Here is a 15,507-nt window from a genome sequence, read left to right as displayed (position 1 = left end):
ATCATTTTCTTTGCAGGTTTCAGTGAGGTAGCTCCATAAAGGTTGCAAAACACCTGCCTGTCATGTTCTGTGTCCCTTTGTTCCCCAGCCCCTCCAGTTCCCACTCCAGGTTTTCCTCTTGTGTCCCATTATTCTCCTCAGCCCTCACCCCTCTATTATTGGTTGTTTATATTTGCCCTCAGTCCCTAAGTTTAGTTATCCGTGTTTTTATAGTTTAGGTTTATCTGCCCTCCTCTGGTTTTTGTTCTCCATTTAGATCATTTTATGCACCTGCTTTCCCTCCAGCCCTCACTCCACACACCTGCTTCCTATTTCCCTAATTGCTCCTCTCCATGCATATAAGCCTTGTCTTCTCACTCTGTGTTTGTCGGTCCATTGTTTTGTGTCAGCGTTGTTTTGTGCTCTGAGCTTTCGCTCTCCTGGTGTTCAGGACTTTGGTTTTTGGCATCCTGCCCTTTTTTTTTTTTTGGATATTTTGGTTCCTCATCCTAATAAAAAAAGGATTTTACTTTTAAACCGCTCCTGCATCGTGTCATCTGGTGTTATCTGCATCTTGGGTCCTAACTTCCTCCTAACCTGCAACGTGACACTGCCTTTGACTTTCCATGTTTACTTTGGCGGGGGGCATTTTGATTGATGAGTGGTAACTGTGTTTATAACCTCGCACTAAATCTTGAATCACATCTATGTACCGATGGGTGTTTTTGGCTGTGAAATATCTCCACATTCTACCTACTTCGTCAGATCGTACAACCTCCAGCTAAATGAAGAGCAGACTCCTTGTCATCACTGGCATTGAGCGAAGAGGCAAATGTGTTAAACAACGTTTATGAAAGGTGAAAGTTTTGTAACTGTTTGTTACAAATCAGTAAATGTGTTTTGTCCTTACGGGCTCCCATAGAAGGAAACATGGCGTCGCCCAGGGACTTAGACCCGCTCCCATGTATTTTAGGTCTGAGTTTTGTAGCCGCCAGTATTTTTCAACAACTGGTCATCATTTATTTTATTTTCAACAACATTTAAATGGATATTTCCAGAGATTAATTGTTAAAAACTACACATTGTCTCTTTAAAGGCTTTACGCTATTAGGTTATTAATGTGAAGCTGGCTGGGGTGATATTGTTAACTCTCCCATCTCCCTAACATGCCCTTCAATGACGAAAATGAATAAATCCGAAACTGAGTTTGATCCATTTCATTCTTAGCAGCCTTAGGACCTAAAACCGAGAAGTACGATGACAAAACATCATTATGGATTTTTACCAGCAACAGTTAAAGTTGATAAACCCTTGCTTTATGCGTCATGATTATTAAAAGTTCCAAACGCGTCTCCTTGAGGGAAAGATTATGATGGATGCATCGTCTATGCCTGCAGATAATGTACATCTGCAGCTCATTAGTATGCACCGCCACCATCTGTCCTCCATGTTTGATCCAGTCCACTGTGACAGCATCAGTTTATTGACTCAGTGATCAGTCAGCTGCCTAATGTGTGTACAGCAAGCCGCCCTCACACAGCAGTGTCCCCGCTGCATTTTCTTAAGTGTTTATTTGGGGATTAAGTTGACCGAGAGCACATTTTTACTCGCAGTAACGGCCCGTGGTGGCAATTTATGCTCTCATGCTGTTGGCTGACGAGGTGTGAGAAATCTATCGTCTCAATCAGAGCTACAGCTTCGGCCTCCTGGTTGAGTTTAAATTGGAGGATTTGAACCATAAATTTACTCTGTTAAACACCAGGCTGCTCCCATCGAGTACAGCCCCGCTGATGAATGAGCTAACAGGCTGAGTTGATGATGGCACACACACACACACACACACACACACACACACACACACACACACACACACACACACACACACTCTGGCAGGATTTATCTGTAAAGGAACCCCAAGACAAATACGACCGTAAAGGCCTCCATGGACCTCTTTTGTTTCCATTACAGTATTTTTCCTCCTCCCAACAATAAATATCTTTACTTCAATTAAAGTCAGTCCTTTAGTCAGTGAGATTTAAACTTTGCAATGTCCCCCCCCCACCCCCCCACCCCACACACACACACACACACACACATGGCCCTGAACTCAGTCTATAGTCTCGTATTCTCAAAAATCATTGTAGATGTTCAGGGTTTTGAGGCATTTGCGTTGTTCCTCTTAATTTTGGCTTTACTAAGTTTGTTTTGTTGGTTAACGAGATTCAACCAAGCGCAACAATGTAAAGATCAGCTCAAGTGGTTGTAAAATGTTTAGGCTTTTTGTCTTGGGTGACCTCATAAATGTGGCTATAATCACAAACTATTTTTAAACGCATGTTCTATCTAGGTCTCCTAATGATTTTGGGCCTATAGGGATGAAAATAAAAGTCCACATAAAAATGAAGTATTGTTCAAATGGTTTAATTAAACTATTAGGCGTTATATAATTTGAGTTAGTTTTATGAAATGGAAATGATCTTTCTAATGGATTTTTCTTGCATGTTTAATGAGCGTAATGCTGATTTGCCTCAAGCCAGCTGGTAGTGTAAAAGCCATAATGATGAAAAAGTGGCTCATTAGAATTCCTTGTTTTTTTTTTATCTAAAATGTCTATTTAAGGAACACTTTTAGTAAAAACATGTAAAGTTTTACTTGTACTTATATGATTCCTTTGGAGAATTTCTTTCTCTGCATTTGGCCCACCCTTATGTTGCACTGGGGGGACTTTGTGGATCAGCGTCTTGCCCAGGATAACTGCTGAGTCTGGGGATCGACCTTTTGACCTTTGGATCATAAGGAAAACGCTCTCCATTCAGCCACAGCTGCCCGATCAGTATCCACCACACAACAGTTTCCTCTGGGTTTGTTGGATTAACTCTTTGTATTGAGTTTTTTTTTTTATCAAAAAATGTGACAGATTTTGTAAACATCATTTAAATATGTAAATATTTCTCCTGCCTGTCAGAACTTAATGCCCACCTTAGTCACAATTAAACGTCATCAGTGATGCACCAGATGACAGGTGTGAAACACTTACAGCAGATCACATAACCTGGAGCTTTTTGGACTATATTCTCACTGGTTTGTACCATTTATCAGACCCATTGACATATAAATATTGGACAATGGGTTTCCATAGACTCCAATAACACATTTTGGAAGAAAAATGGGAGGTGGCCACCACCGCCAGTTTGACCGTGTCACAGGTTCCGTCAAGCCCAGACAATTCCACAAAAGGGAAGAGAGGAGGAGCTGAGGGTGGGGCTGTAAGGCTGGGATCAACTGACGACACCCAGTCGAACTAGCTACAAGCTAACCTGAAGCTAACCCAAAGCTAACACGGAGGTGGGAGCTAAGCTAACGGAGGTAGCAATCTAGCTACAATCGGAGTTAACTGTGCACAACACCAGAGCTTCTGAGTCAGAGATACGCCGGGCTGACCGCTGGGTAAAACCGGGTGGAACACAGAGGTCTCCCGAGAGCTCCACAAGCCGGCAGCCGCATAGCAGATAAGCGCCGCTGCGATCTGAGATGCGCAGAGCTGCCGCTGGGGAGAACCGGGTGAAAAGGTTTCCATCCCAGAGCTCCACAAGCCGGCAGCCCGGGTAGCAGACAGAAGCCGCGATCAGACAGAGATGCGCCGAGCTGTGGGGAGGGGAGAACGGGTGGAAAACATCGGTCTCCCGAGAGCTCCACAAGCCGATAGTCGGAACCCAGCTCCACCAACATGTTATATTTCAACCCATTTTCTAAAGTGCAGCATTGTGTTAAATGCACTGGGTTTTACCCTATTACATTTAAAATTCATGGTTAAACAGTACATGTTAAAATCTAAGCTCAGCTCGGCAGTGACCTAAAATACATAAATATAATTTTACTTACCGAAAAAAATGAAGTGGAGACTCCTTGGACGATCTATTAGTGCAATTAATGCCACAGCAAGTCATTTTGTCCAACAATTGCACAAAAAATATCCAAAACAGAATACACAAACACAGAGACTCAAAATCCCGGAACACTTTCCAGACCAGACCGAGGCTCTACTGAGGCCTTTCCACAGAGCTAGCTCTGCGGTCACGTGGGTCTGATGCTCATTAATTATACAGAATTTTAGGCTTTTAATACACTTAAACAGAAGAGAGATAAAAAAAATTCACCCCCCTCAGAGTTGTCATGAGTGTAAACTAGATCATTTAAACTAAAAACATGTTTTGGTACCAGGCTGTAAACATGTTTATTTCTGCTGTGAAATTGGTATTTTTAACATGGGAGTCAATGAGGGTTTGCTCGCTTCTGACACCAGCTCCCAGTGGATGAGGGTGGAACTGCAAGTTTTGTCACTTCTGCGTTGGCCTCAATTTTTCACCCACAGTGTGGGGGCCTGATCAGACCTCATGAGGTTCAGGTCCCTGTAGAAACACGAGGTTATCTATATTACAGCACCAACAGAAACAGATTTAATATTCAGTTGGATAAAACACCCCGAAGTGGAAATTTGTTATAATTTCCATTAAACTCAAAAATGTTTTTTTTTCCACCTATAACAAAATGGGACTCCCATAATTGGTTATGAGTTGGACTCAACTCTTTTTAGTATGAGCAAAATGCTGATTTCATGTAATTTTTGTATTTTTGTTTCTTTTCTTGACCATTCATCTCCCATCAAGACACTGACTATTTAGTACATTTGCAGCACATTTCTGCACATTTTTAAATCTTCATGTGGAATTTGAGATGTCAATCTCATTTTACTTTTGGTCTTTGCATAGTCTGCTTGTACATGTAGTTAAATCATCTCCATTTTTGAAGTTCTTGTTAATATTTTGGTGGAGCTCCCAGTTACAAAGGGGCTGCTGAGTGTTTGAGCATTTTTCTTTTTGTGTATGGAGTGCACGTGATGATAGGTTTCAGACAAAAGCTCAAAGTTTAGATAAATCATCTAAAATATTTTCATATTTTATAGGACATTCACTGAAATGTTTGGAAATGTAAAGTTCCATCTCTAGATATTTTTTAATTTAATTATCTTTATTTTATCCAATTAGTATTGTAGATGTTCAAATATTGCTCTATTGATCACTGCATCAAGTTAAAGTGTTACCATACTTTTTAATTTTTTTTCATTCTGTAATCTTATTCTATCAACACACACCATTAAAAACACACCTTTTTTAAGATGCTGTAGGTGGTGCAGTCTTTATGCTCTTAATGTACACTACGCTGTAACATCAGCCCTTCAATCTCAGACTAACATTGTGACTCGCACAATACAGTCGTGTTGTAATTAGCTTTCTACACGTTATAAATACACACGAAGAGGCTGCATGTGTCTGCGAAGCTTATGAGATTGCAATCTATTTAATTGGCTCTCACACACACATTAGTGAAGACATCTTTGTGTTTATCGAGACTTTCTTCTTCCGGTGCTGAAGAGTTTGAAGTAAAGTCTGATGCTACTCTCAGTCTCAACGGAAATATCGCCTGTCTGTATAAAGAATCTGAGGTGCAACATTTTATTATAATGTGTTAATTGTCACCAACTCCTCCCGCTGACTTCATTCCAATCATTCCTGCCACCAACGTGGCGGCTGACGTCATCACGCCGACACTACTTAAGGAAGTGCCGGCGTTTCATTCATTGCTCAGTCATCGTTCTCACCAGACTTTGTTCCGAGTCTCCAGGCTTACCAGCCTTCTAAACCTTCAAACTAAACCTTCAGGAGATAACCACGCCGGTTATTTCCATCACTCCGCGTCTGGGCAACAGATCCTCTCAGTCACGCTTCAGATCTGCCAACGAACCTGACATTAATGATCTTATGACATCATCGACATGGTGACATTAGTTCTGTAAGGGAAAGGAAACATTGTTGTCTTGTGTACTAATCATAAAAAAGTATTAATGTTTTAAGGTTCTCTGTGTAAACCCAATGTACTCAAGTCCGTTGGCATACTTGTTTTGGGGGGAGGTCAGGGGCACAAGTTCAACCAAACCCCCCCCCCCCCCCCCCCCCACAACTTTTTCAAAATAATTCTATCAAATTTTTGTGAATTGAGGTAGAAATTTATTCAAGAATATTGTATTTGAGAATACAATATGGATCACTGAGAACAGCAGTAGCTCAGGAAGTAGTGCGGGTTGTCCAGTAATCGGATGGTTGCAGGATCAATCCCGGCTTCCACCAGAGAACGCTGTTGCTGTATCCTTGGACAAGACACTTAACCCGCTTTGCCTGCTGGTGGTGGTCAGAGGGACCGATGGAACCTGTGTTTGGCAGTCTCACTTTGTCAGTGTGCCCCAGGGCAGCTGTGGCTACATCGTAGCTCATCATCACCAGCGTGTAAATGTGTGTGTGTGAAAGGGTGATGACTGAGTTGTGAAGTGCCTTGGGGGGTTGTAGAACCTATAAGAAGGAGCTATACAAATACAGAACATTTACCATTGACCCCACCTACCACCACTCAAACACACACACACACACACACACACACACACACACACACACACACACACACACACACACACACACTTTTGAAATCAAAATTACTTTTTCATCAGATAGTTAAAATGAAAAGAATCCTCCATTTAAAAAAAAAAGAATAAAACAAATTTTGTTCCTCTGTGTTTGTTTCAGGCTCGAAAGCCAGGCTACTTCTCCTTCCTCGACCCGTTCTCCCCAGCAGTCTGGCTGTTCATGCTGTTGGCTTACCTCGCTGTCAGCTGCGTTCTATTCCTCGCTGCCAGGTAAGACACCTAACTTCTAAATTTAGTTCTGAGCCAACACATTTGGTACATTTCTGCATTTTGTTTAAAACAATTAACCTAGTTACTCTAAGAAATCTGGTAGAATGAAAGTAATTATGTGAAATATAAAATGAGCTTTGCTCGACTACCTTTCTATCTATTTCATAAGTCGTACTATATACAGTCTGTGTTTGTAAAAGCTCTATGCTTATTCCAAAATGGTAATTGCTAATTCTGTGCAGATGGGAATAACATTGTAAACCAGATCAATGTTCACCAGCTGATGAGGTTGAAAGGGCAGACATTGTTCATAAATTATGCATCCAAAACTGTTTTACGATTTCATTGGAAAACAATGATTGTGAAGGCAGCTCGTACGTGCAAACGAGACAAATTAACTTATGATTTTCTTCTGCTAGCCTGACTGAATTGGTGTTAATGCAGAGTATTATGTTGTAAATTAACCAGAACAAAAGTGAAACTAGTTTTTAACACAGTCCTCATATTTTGCTCTTTTGAGGCATTGCTCAGCTCCGCACAAATGTAGTAGGGAGCCACTACTGTACTCCTCTTTCTGCAGTGGTGTGGAGATAAGTAGCGACATTATGTGTCGACACAAGGGCTTTCCAACAGGTATGCAAGGAAAAATGTTATAGAGGCCAACTTTCATTGATCCATCAAATGCAATAGAAAGTGTATGTTTGTGATTGGTCGCCCCAACAACAGCTGCGGCTTTGGTGGGAGGACATTACTCCGATGCCACTGTCTCCATCGCTCCCGTTTATTTCTTTGTAAAGATAGTTTTTGCTCCTCGAGATCAAGCATTTCTAAAATTGGAGCAATGCCAAATTTCAACATTAAGAATCTAAAATTTCCATTTAAATTCACACCTTCTTCAAGATATTAGCGTTGACAACCAGAGATGTCACTGCAATGGAAGGCAGACCCACCAGAAAACATCTACGCCCCCTGCTGTCTTGGTGGAGATTTGCTTAGCAAAACTGACCCACCAACAGAGAAGGGAAACAATCACCGTCAGTGTGTACACGAGCTGTGATGATGTCATCAACGCAGTTTCAAACCATTTATAAATTGAGCAGGCTGACCAAATACATGTCTCGGTGTTAAAAACTGTTACAGAGGCCAAAAGTGATTTTTCAGACAGCAAAGTAACATTTTTCACCACCGGCCTTTTTCTTATTTGACAGTAATTCAAATGATCTATGATGGTGGCAGGAGTCCATGTGTACGGCATTTATAGCAGAAAAATATGGGCACATATAAAAATTTGAGATCTTAAGCACAAAGAACCACTGAGATACATTTGCTTAAGTGTTACTTTCATGCCCAATCTTCCCTTATTTTTCCTCCGGTCCAGGAACGCATTGATGCTGATATTAGAATGTTTTTATCTTGGTGATTTGAGATTTTTTTGGGTGGGAACAGAAAAGTTTGATGTGAATCAGCTTCTGACACCGGTTTAGCACAGAAGCTTGTTTTAGGAAACTTGGAGAACATTGTTTGTCTGAACTTATTGTGAATTTTTTTTCATTTGTTCCAGGCTCAGTCCTTACGAGTGGTACAACCCTCATCCATGTTTACGGGAGCGGCGGGACATTCTGGAGAACCAGTACACTCTGGGAAACAGTCTGTGGTTCCCAGTCGGAGGCTTCATGCAGCAAGGCTCGGAGATCATGCCTCGAGCGCTGTCCACCCGCTGCGTCAGCGGAGTCTGGTTTGTACAGAGAAGAAAAACTCCTTTTGTTGTTTGTCACTTACTGAAAAAACTCAAATCTTAAATTTTATAATCTAAAATATAAGTTTACCCCCTCACACCCTCCCTCCGCCCTAAGACATAACTTACTAAAAGTGGATTCGCTTGTGAAGGCTGTCAAAACACCTCAGAGCACTGACTTAACCACTTAACAACAGGAAAAACAAGTCTGACAGTGAGACAAGTTCAAATAAAAGCAAATAAACAATGAATCTAAGAAAATGAATTATGTAAAAAGCCATTGATTCAAACATCTGTACCCTTTGTCAAGATTTAAAGAAACTTTTATGACCGTGGGCTTTCTTTAAGCTAATGCTTTCAAATAAAATACTTCTTCCCTAGACTAAAACCATCTGAAAGGCCAACATTTCTGTTTTTTTATGTAAAGAATGGGTCGTTTACACCTTATTTATGAACCATAAGATGTGAGATTCCCTAGAATTATGAAATATCAATCTGATGGAACTTTCACTATTTTAACCAGAAGATCTGAACTTTTTATTGCAGGGATTAAGCCACACTTCATATTTACTCCAAGGAAAGAGGGGGAGTCAGGTTTAAAATAGTTAAGACATTTATTTCTACACAACTTAAACAAGACTAACTTTAACACTCTGTGTACTGATGGACTAAGGTGGAGTGAGATGTGAAATGATAGTGTGTGTGTGTGAAATGTTATTATCAGAACCAGCAGATCCGGAGAAGCAGTTAGTTCTAAGTGGGAGTGAATGTTTCACTGTAAACTTTAGTAGGAGGTTTATAACACACATGAAACGCCATCTGTCGGTCTACATCTCTGTCGTAATCGGAAGGTTGCAGGTTCGAGCCCCGCTCAGTCTGTTGCTGTCGTTGTGTCCTTGGGCAAGACACTTAACCCACGTTGCCTGCTGGTGGTGGTCAGAGGGACCGGTGGCGCCAGTGCTCGGCAGCCTCACCTCTGTCAGTGTGCCCCAGGGCAGCTGTGTCTACATTGTAGCTCATCCCCACCAGTGTGTGAATGTGTGTGTGAATGGGTGAATGATGATTGTGTTGTAAAGCACCTTGGGGGGTTCCATGACTCTAGAAGGCGCTATATCAAATACAGGCCATTTACCATTTATTTACCATTTACATACCCAGGGTGAAGCCTCCATTCAGATCCAGAATGCCGAGGTCCTCGTGGACCCTCTTTGGTACCGAAGCCGGTAGAAAAGCAGCGGTGCTGACCAATCCAGTCTTGGAATGCTTCCAGGTCACGACAGGCTATCACTGGCGTCTTCGAGACCCTGAAGGGGTCGTGAGGTTAAATATCATGAAAATATTTACTTGGTCATAGTACGCCCTAACTTATACATTTGAGGGATAAGGAAAGTGACTGTTTGGTGTAAAAAGCTGCATTCACTGATCAGAAAATCGCAGTTTTTCATGATGCCGTAGGAGACCACATGCCGGTGAAAATTCTAGCGTAGTGAGGGGGTGGGTTTCAGCAACATTGTTTTGATGTTGGTAGTTTAGAAACAAGTGAATGCTGCTGATGTTTTTCCTTTCATTCCACTTCACCAGTTTTACAAAAACAGGTTGTTCAGCTACGTCTCCTGCTGAGCTACAACCAATCAGCATGAGTTAACCACAAATCCCGCCCAGCTACTCTACTGTGCTATTTCTGAGTAAATATTGCTGTTCTGCTGGTGAAGGTCATCCAGGTCATGGTAATCTAGAAGGGTTCAGATGAAGGCAACTGGACTTCTTTAGTTTCTTGAAGACGTTTCGCTTGTCAAGAAACCAAAGAAGTCCAGTTACCTTCACCTGGACCCTTTAGGACACATGTGTCAGACACAAGGCCCGCGGGCCAGATGCTGCCCGCGGAGCATTTTTATGTGGCCTGCGAGATAAATATCAAAAATATATTAAAACTGGCCCGCTGGCCGATTTTACCGCAAAGACTTCAACTCCCATGATGCTTTGCGGCGTCAGCGCGGAGCCGACGCGCCCCCTCCTTTGTGATTTTTCCAGCGCCTGCTGCCGGTGTCTGCAGCTCCGCTGTCTCGGACAAACGAAACACTCCTCTCACTCAGCGCCGAGTTCACTCAGCTGTTTTCTGACGTTGAAGCTCAGAAACGGAGATTCTAGCCGCTCAGTAATGTGTTCACGACTGAAAGAGAAAGTTTTCCAACTCACGTCCAGACAGAGCCGATATAACTCCAGCGAGCAGCGACACGCTCAAACCAGCATGACTCTGTGGTTGTGTTTCCTCCCCGACACACAACAACGTGGTCAAGCTGCTCAGACATGTTCATCAGCACAAACCTATGTGAGCACCTGTTGTCATCTAATGTTGTCATTATTATGAAGAAGATGAACAAAACAACAGGAGTCTCCTCCTCAGCTCAGATCAACCCCATGATGCAGGTATCTGGCTGGAACAGGTGAGCATCACAGTAAACCAGTGGAGCAAACTGAGCTTTAAATATGTTGGTTTTATGCTCTTTTTCTGCTCCAAAACATGAAAGTTAACAGGTGAGATGTTGCATTTTCATTTAAGATAAAATTATATCTTTATTTTGTTGTTGGCCCGTGAGAAAAGATTTAAACTACAGTAAAAAAAAAAAAAAAGGAAGTGGAAAGGCTGCAGATAGATGAATAGAATAGAAAATCCCTTTATTGTTCCTCAGTGGGGAAAGCTAGACGTCACAGCAGCGATGACACTTATTACAGGAGAAAAAAAGGAGAATAAAAAATGAGAAAAATGAATAAACAAGAAAACATAAATCCTGAATAGATTTATAAAATGCTGATTATACCACAAGTAATGAATACCACTGATGCCTTTTATTTAAAACTGACTTGCTCGTGTGTAATGTGGTTATTCCACATTCAGTGTTAATGCAGAAATAAGTTTGTTTCCAAATTCAAAGGTTCAAAATTGCATATATGTTGATAAAGAAAATGTGCAAATTTGCCGTCACTTTTTCAAAAAATATTAAGTTTGGCCCTCGACTCCGTCCCAGAGTTTCATTTCGGCCCCTTGTGAGTTTGTTTGACACCCCTGCTTTAGGATAACCACTGTTCTGGTACTCTGTCGGTTCCTGAAATGGTCCTGAAAATGGGCCTGCCTGGTGACATGGAGACATGCTCATGCTGCAAAAGTCTGAAAAAATTCTCCTTTTTATTTAATGCATTAAAATAGTTACTAATATTTTATGAGGTGTTTGCAGCACAACCTTTTAACGAAGTGGTCCATTCTGATCTTTGTGCACAAACTCTTTTGGACCCAGTTTGTTTGGGTCTGTATAGTCAACCCCCCCCCCCCCCCCCACCCACCCACCCCCACCCCCCAAACAACATTTAGAATGAATAGCATCTCCTATAGATGGTATAACTGACAAGAGGATGAAAGTTGCTCCAGGGAATATGCAAAGGTGGACGAATGGGAGTGAATAATTGTAGGAAAGACTGCCATGGTCTCCCCTTCTTTGTCCTTCTACCTTTTCTCTCCTCCCATCTGTCCATTCCTCCCTCTTCAGGAACATTAGCTGAAGGTGAACAGATGGTATCGGCTCTAATGTGAAAATGATGATGTGGGTTCCTCCTCAGGTTTCATTTCCGCTCCTCTGCCTCTCCGTCTAGCCTCTAATTCAAACCAGTTTTATGTGTGGAACTTTTAGCTGAAACTCGTTCTGACTGCTTTCTGATCACATCACAGGAGCTGATTAACCACAGATGTTTAGTTTTTCTACAGTAACTTTTAATTTCGTTTTCATTATTTACTCAAATAAATTGTCTCCAAGTTTGAAAATGTTATGACAAAGGAAAAGTGATGAATTTTGACTGTATGAATTTTAAATATACATCCAATATATTTTATAGTATATGTGTGAATTATTTTGATGGCGTCTAACAAGAAAATTTACTCTTAATTAATAAAATACTCTGCATTTTCACTTTAAACGATCAAATATGAATTTTTATGCATGTAATTAATACTTTTGGAGTGAAATCCTCTGACTTTCACAGCTCTACTCCCTCGGTCCCAGTAGCTGCAGTCAGACAGATGGAGGAGCGATACTGGGAGGACTGGAGGGGCCTATCAACATCTTTTCCCTGACAACCCTCTGACTCCACTGGCACTTAGCCTCATAAAAGCTCATGATAGCCGTGGCACAAGCTGCAGCGTACTCATTTCCGGCTGTGTTTCTGTCTGAGTGGCCTGCTGGCTGAGACTATGTCCAGGTTACATAATATGGCAAAAACAAGGAGAAATGTAAAATATATAACAGCATCTATAAATCCATCCTTTTAAAATCTTTCTATAAAAATGTTAATTGGCAAAAGGTGCATTAGGCAGATCAGCTCTGCAATTTTATTTTGACTATAAACATGATGTGAGTGTTTTATTACTTTTACTGGAAGGCTGTGCTTTTTGAGAATAAGTAAGTGAGGTGCACTTTCAAATTTGCACATTTAAACTGTGAGCAGTGCTACTGTTCTTATTATTATTATTATTATTATTATTATTATTATTTAAATATTCGTGCATAATCCTTTTTGGTGAATTTGTGGTTTTCATTTGAAATATATTATACAAGCTCATTCTTGCCACTATCTGGCCTCACTGAAGAATATGTTCCCATCATATTTTTAATATTTTTTTAATTGACATTTTCAAGTAAAAATTGGTGTTTAACAGGTTAACCACTTCACAAAGACCATTTGTGCCCCGCTATCGTATTGAAAAGTGGCCTGCGTGGGAAAGACGAGATCAAAGTAAAGAAAATCTAAAGGATTTGGAGCTTCTATACTTTAGTAAATCCAAATATAAAATAATAAAACTCATACAAAACAAGATGCTTTGTCCATCTTTAAAACTCTATGTGCTGCACTGATTAATTGTTTTACTTCACAGCTCATAACTGGATGATTGAGATTATTTCATGCCACATATAAACTTACCAGATATATATCTTTATTATTTTTTTTACTTCAGAATTTTTTCATCTGGTTTCTAGACAACACTGTGAATGCTTTGAGTGTCACATCATACTTCTGATATAAATCTCCATCAACATGATGAATAACAAAAAAACTTAGCCTCAAAGTTACTGGGTATCTATTGCAGGTGCAATTTAGGGTTTTGTGCTCCAGTCTAATCCAGAAATCCCCTGCCAAAGTAACATTAATCTTTGTAATGATGCAGTTTGCTGATATTTAAATGGGGTATTACATATGCATGTAAAAAAAAACTCATGCTTATGTACATTTTTGCTGTGGCAACAACTTCCTATTCTTAATGAGATGCATTATTTCCAGCCTGCATTTAGAGCAAAATATTTACCTTTTCCTCAGACCTGGTGGTTTCATGTCTCAGGATGTTGAACTGTGATCAAATTAAGAGTGGAAATTGCTCACACTTGCTGACTTTCACGCCTAGGTTTGTGCCTCCACGTAATTAGTGTTCATTTTTTCTGTGTGTCATTGTCACTGACAGTGAGCAGAAAGCTGAAACACACACTATGCAGTATTGGTGAATTTTTTCCAGGTTTGATTTGCAATAAAAAGCAGGAAAAAAAAGTCACAAATATATATATATACATATACATTATCACTTTTATAGTTTTAGAATTACACAAGCGTTCAGTGCAGTTACATACGCATCTAAATTGATCTGTGGCAATAATCCGGCTAATATTTTAACCAGATTGGGAGTCGTTGTCCTAGCTTACGTGTCCCGTAGAAATTCTATTTATTGAAAGAAGTGCGTTCAATTGTGCAATGGTAGGTGCAAATGTTTGCCCTTTCGTCTTGACATTTTTTAGTTTAGCCTATAGCAACGGCACAGAAGGTAAATAAATGCTGGTCAGAGTGAAGCAGATGAAGTAAAAGCAGGGAATGCAGGATGGATGAACGCTCAGATGAAAACACTGCAGCACAGTGCATTTGGTACGTACCTAACTGTTTGATGGTGTTACACGTCAGATTCACACAGAGTCTTGTGGCGATGATATTTTCAGAAAAACCACTTGCATGGTCTCACTAAGTAGGTAAGTACCCAGGCTGGTCATAGCTCAGCTAAGCTGGGATGTTGTTTAAGAGCAGAGGAGTTTGGTTTTCTAACTGTAATTTATTATGAGTAATCAATTTTAGATTGAATTCCACCAGACTAAGGTGTTAACATGCATTTAAAAGTCGGAGGGAATGACTTGTTTTTTTTTCTGATACTGCATGTAAACACATAGACTGTTTGAGTTATACGGTTATTGTAGAAAAACATCAGTATAAATTAATCATTAGAATTCAGTTGTGGTTCATGCAATTGTTCAGGAAATGAGGTGTTTCTATGAAAAATTAATGGGAAAGTATCTCGATGTGTTATCTTTCTGTTAAATCAAGTCTCCAAACAACAATCTGTGTAAATAACAGATATTCAGCAGGAATGACATTTAAGCATTCGTGATGCTTTAAATGTTGCCACTTGTCAAATATATTCACTATAACACAAATATATTAAATTTGCATTCCAAAATATATTAAAATATAAATCTTGTGGTTGAAGAGAGGCACAGATTGTGCAGGTTTTATGAGTTTGACATCAAATATTTATAATATAACAAAAGCAGAGGTTGCCATAAATTGAATTATTTTAGATGGTTTGAAGATCTTCGCCTTTCCCTATTTGCCGTAGGGATTTTGTATATATTGATAACCATGTTCTAACATGTAAGGGCTATCCGATTTTTGTACAACCAAAGCAAAAGTGTTAGACTCCATCAGAGCTGCTTTGGGTTAGGATTAGGATTAGAGTACTGCTGCTTAACCTTCCCAACAAAAAGACTCAATTTAAGTGGTTTGGAGGAGGTTTTGGATTATCCAAAGGAGCAGACCTGGAACTGGGAATATATGCGTGTACACTGTATGGCAGAAGTATTCAATTCGGGGCCTGGAGGGCCGGTATCCAGCATGTTTTACTTTTAACCCTGTTTCAACACACTTGATTTCAATCAGCAGGCAATTAATAGGCTTTTGCTGAGCCTGA

The 15,507-nt window shown here is 40.3% G+C and overlaps 1 protein-coding gene across 1 annotated transcript in view; it reads left to right on the top strand.

The window, feature by feature from the left end:
- LOC107394580 (glutamate receptor ionotropic, kainate 5) overlaps positions 1 to 15,507 on the top strand; it is a 323,717-nt gene that overhangs the window by 291,222 nt on the left and 16,988 nt on the right. The window contains exons 16-17 of the mRNA XM_070547633.1: positions 6,615 to 6,724; positions 8,286 to 8,459. Coding sequence (XP_070403734.1) covers positions 6,615 to 6,724; positions 8,286 to 8,459 — 284 coding nt within the window. The remainder of the gene's footprint in view (positions 1 to 6,614; positions 6,725 to 8,285; positions 8,460 to 15,507) is intronic.

The sequence above is a fragment of the Nothobranchius furzeri genome, chromosome 19 (assembly GCF_043380555.1).
Source record: "Nothobranchius furzeri strain GRZ-AD chromosome 19, NfurGRZ-RIMD1, whole genome shotgun sequence".
Taxonomy (NCBI): domain Eukaryota; kingdom Metazoa; phylum Chordata; class Actinopteri; order Cyprinodontiformes; family Nothobranchiidae; genus Nothobranchius; species Nothobranchius furzeri.
Note: the sequence above shows the minus strand (reverse complement) of the source record. Positions and strands in the feature narration are given on the sequence as shown.